The sequence below is a fragment of the Sander lucioperca genome, chromosome 10 (genome assembly GCF_008315115.2).
Source record: "Sander lucioperca isolate FBNREF2018 chromosome 10, SLUC_FBN_1.2, whole genome shotgun sequence".
In the NCBI taxonomy this organism is placed as follows: domain Eukaryota; kingdom Metazoa; phylum Chordata; class Actinopteri; order Perciformes; family Percidae; genus Sander; species Sander lucioperca.
This window is the reverse complement of record NC_050182.1, coordinates 10,077,132-10,079,631: the sequence shown is the minus strand read 5'-3', so window position 1 is coordinate 10,079,631 and position 2,500 is coordinate 10,077,132. Positions and strand designations below refer to the sequence as shown.

At 41.7% G+C, this 2,500-nt stretch overlaps 1 protein-coding gene across 1 annotated transcript in view; it reads left to right on the top strand.

The window, feature by feature from the left end:
* The window catches only part of prdm1a (PR domain containing 1a, with ZNF domain), a 15,473-nt gene that overhangs the window by 4,306 nt on the left and 8,667 nt on the right, over window positions 1–2,500 (top strand). Inside the window, exon 3 of the mRNA XM_031298464.2 lies at window positions 2,182–2,301. Within this exon, the coding sequence (XP_031154324.1) occupies window positions 2,182–2,301 (120 nt within the window). The remainder of the gene's footprint in view (window positions 1–2,181; window positions 2,302–2,500) is intronic.

Here is a 2,500-nt window from a genome sequence, read left to right as displayed (position 1 = left end):
TTCCAACAAACCCAACACATCAGACTGCTTCTGTCTGCTAATTTTTAAGCCGCTCAGTGAGATTTAATGGGGTTATAATGTAAACTTTGACCCCCTCTGATTCATCATATCTCAAATCTACAGTAATCTGAAGCTTTATGTGATACAGCGTGCCTTGAACCACTGAAAGTTTGGAGCAAAATAGCCAACTTTTGAAAGCCAGAAACTTCACCTGGCTTAAAATGGTGATATTTAGGTCAGTTTTGTTACCGGACAGGATAGAGAAATCTGATTTGCATGACACATTCCCCGTCTAAATCTTTCTCAACTAATCAAATAGTGCCCTTTTGACTTTTTTTCACAACCCTCATTGGATAACGTTTCAGTCATTGATCGAAGTGGAGGTAAAAAAGTCAAAATGTCAAAATGTCAACGCGTCAAAGGTTGAAACTAAGGGTTGGTTAACAGTGAGTTATTGCACAGGACCAAAATGACTCTCTGATAATGTGATAAGTAAGTGAAAAACAGAGGGCGTTTAGCTTCTGTCGGAGAGATTTGTTGTAAACGTGCATCTTCCCGCAGCTCTAATTTTAAAATTAGAATATCACAAGAAACCGTTTTTGATCATGGAAATCTCAATAACAAATAAATGATAAAGAGCACAAAAACAACTTTATAGTAATCATGATTATTTGTTGCCCATTATCTAGATTTTGAAGTCATCACTCACTTACCTGGTAGAAAAGCAGGCTGAGTATAAATCTCCTGCTGCAGTGGTGGATCCATGCTGGGTTTTTCAAAGCAGTCTGAACTGGGGGGAAAAAGTGCATGACTGCAGATCAAAGGGTCGCGACTTTGACAATTTTTGACACTTTGTGAGTTTGTCTGCAAACTTAAGGCGGCGTGATCACATAGATTTTCTCATCAATGGCTTATCAACGGGGAAACTGAGGCAAGAAGCAGAGAGAGAGAGAGAAGCTGATATGCTATCAGCTAATATTTATCTAGACTGGAAGAAGGGAAAGGCTGAGGACGGGAGTTTGTCAATCTGATCAAAGAAGATTGAGTTTTGGGTCAAAGAAAGAGAGAGAGAGAGCATTGTGAAAGTCTGTTAATAAGTTAAAACAAAAAGTCACACTCATGTGCACACACACACACGTATGCAATAGAGGGAGAAGGGGAGGGGGGGGGGATTTCCCATGTCACCAAGGGTTTGGGAAAGATGTCTGTTTGTGTGGGTTATGCATGAAGAAAGTGTGCAGCTGCAGTACGTACTAAAAGTAAAAGAGAAAAGCGATTTGGAACCCAGCCTGTGTGTGTGTGTGTGTGTGTGTATGTGTGTGTGTGTGTGTGTGTGTGTGTGTGTGTAAGTGCGTGCGTGCGTGTTTCTCTACCATCCACGGCTGGAGCCTGACATCTAGTCACCATATAATCCTTTTTTTTTCTCTCTTCTTCCTCCTCGTCCTCCTCCTCCTCCTATTTTTTGTTCTTTGATTGAATCAGGCGAGAAACCAAAAAATAATAATAATAATAATAATAATAATAATAATAATTCTTTTGAGTATCTGGATGTTTCCCCCCTGAAGCGTCTGAAGTGGCAGCAGTTTTGGTTTGATGTGGCGACAAATGGAGGTGTGACAAGAGAAAAAGAGAATTGAAAGAAGAGATTTTACAGTTTTTCTTCAACCACACACACACACACACACACACACACACACACACACACTCTCTCTCTCCCTCCAAAAGAAGTGAAGTGTGAAGTCGGTTCATTAATCATCGTCCGGTTGACAGCTGGTTGATAATGTGTGTCTGTATTTGCTCATTCAAGAGGACGTAATTAGACTTAATGACACATATCACTGATGGATGTGTACCACAGCATGAACAAGAATGATTTCTAATGTGTGTTGTTACAGAGAAGCTTTGTGTTTCCATGCAAAATTCTTGCATCTCAACAATTTACAATCTGCCGTTTAAAGATATTAAAAGACAGTCAATACGTCATATTTTTCTGTGTAATCGTTTACCGTTTTAAGAGAAAAGTATTGCCAGATCTATCTACTATCTGTTAGGACGCTAACATTTTGTGTGTAAAGATCTTCAGACACACACACACACACACACACACCCACCCACACATCACACAATCTACTTCAAAGACCTCTTCCATCTTTTGTGTAACCCGTCTGTGTCTTGGTGCAGGTGGTCGGCGTGTGCAGCAGGGAGTACATCCCCAAAGGAACCCGCTTCGGTCCCCTGGTGGGCGAGATCTACACAGCCGACAGCGTCCCCAAAGACGCCAATCGCAAGTACTTCTGGAGGGTGAGTACACGCAAAGGAAAACGCACACATACAGGCACACATACACTTCCTCAGAAGCCGGAGGGACCCCTTCCTGTGACGTCACGCGCATCTAAAGTCAGTCAGTGGAACAGGAAACTGGGCTCGCTGTTTTTCTGTGTGTGTGTGTTTGTGTTCATTAGATGGGGATGTGATGTCACCTTCACACAAATAACATGTC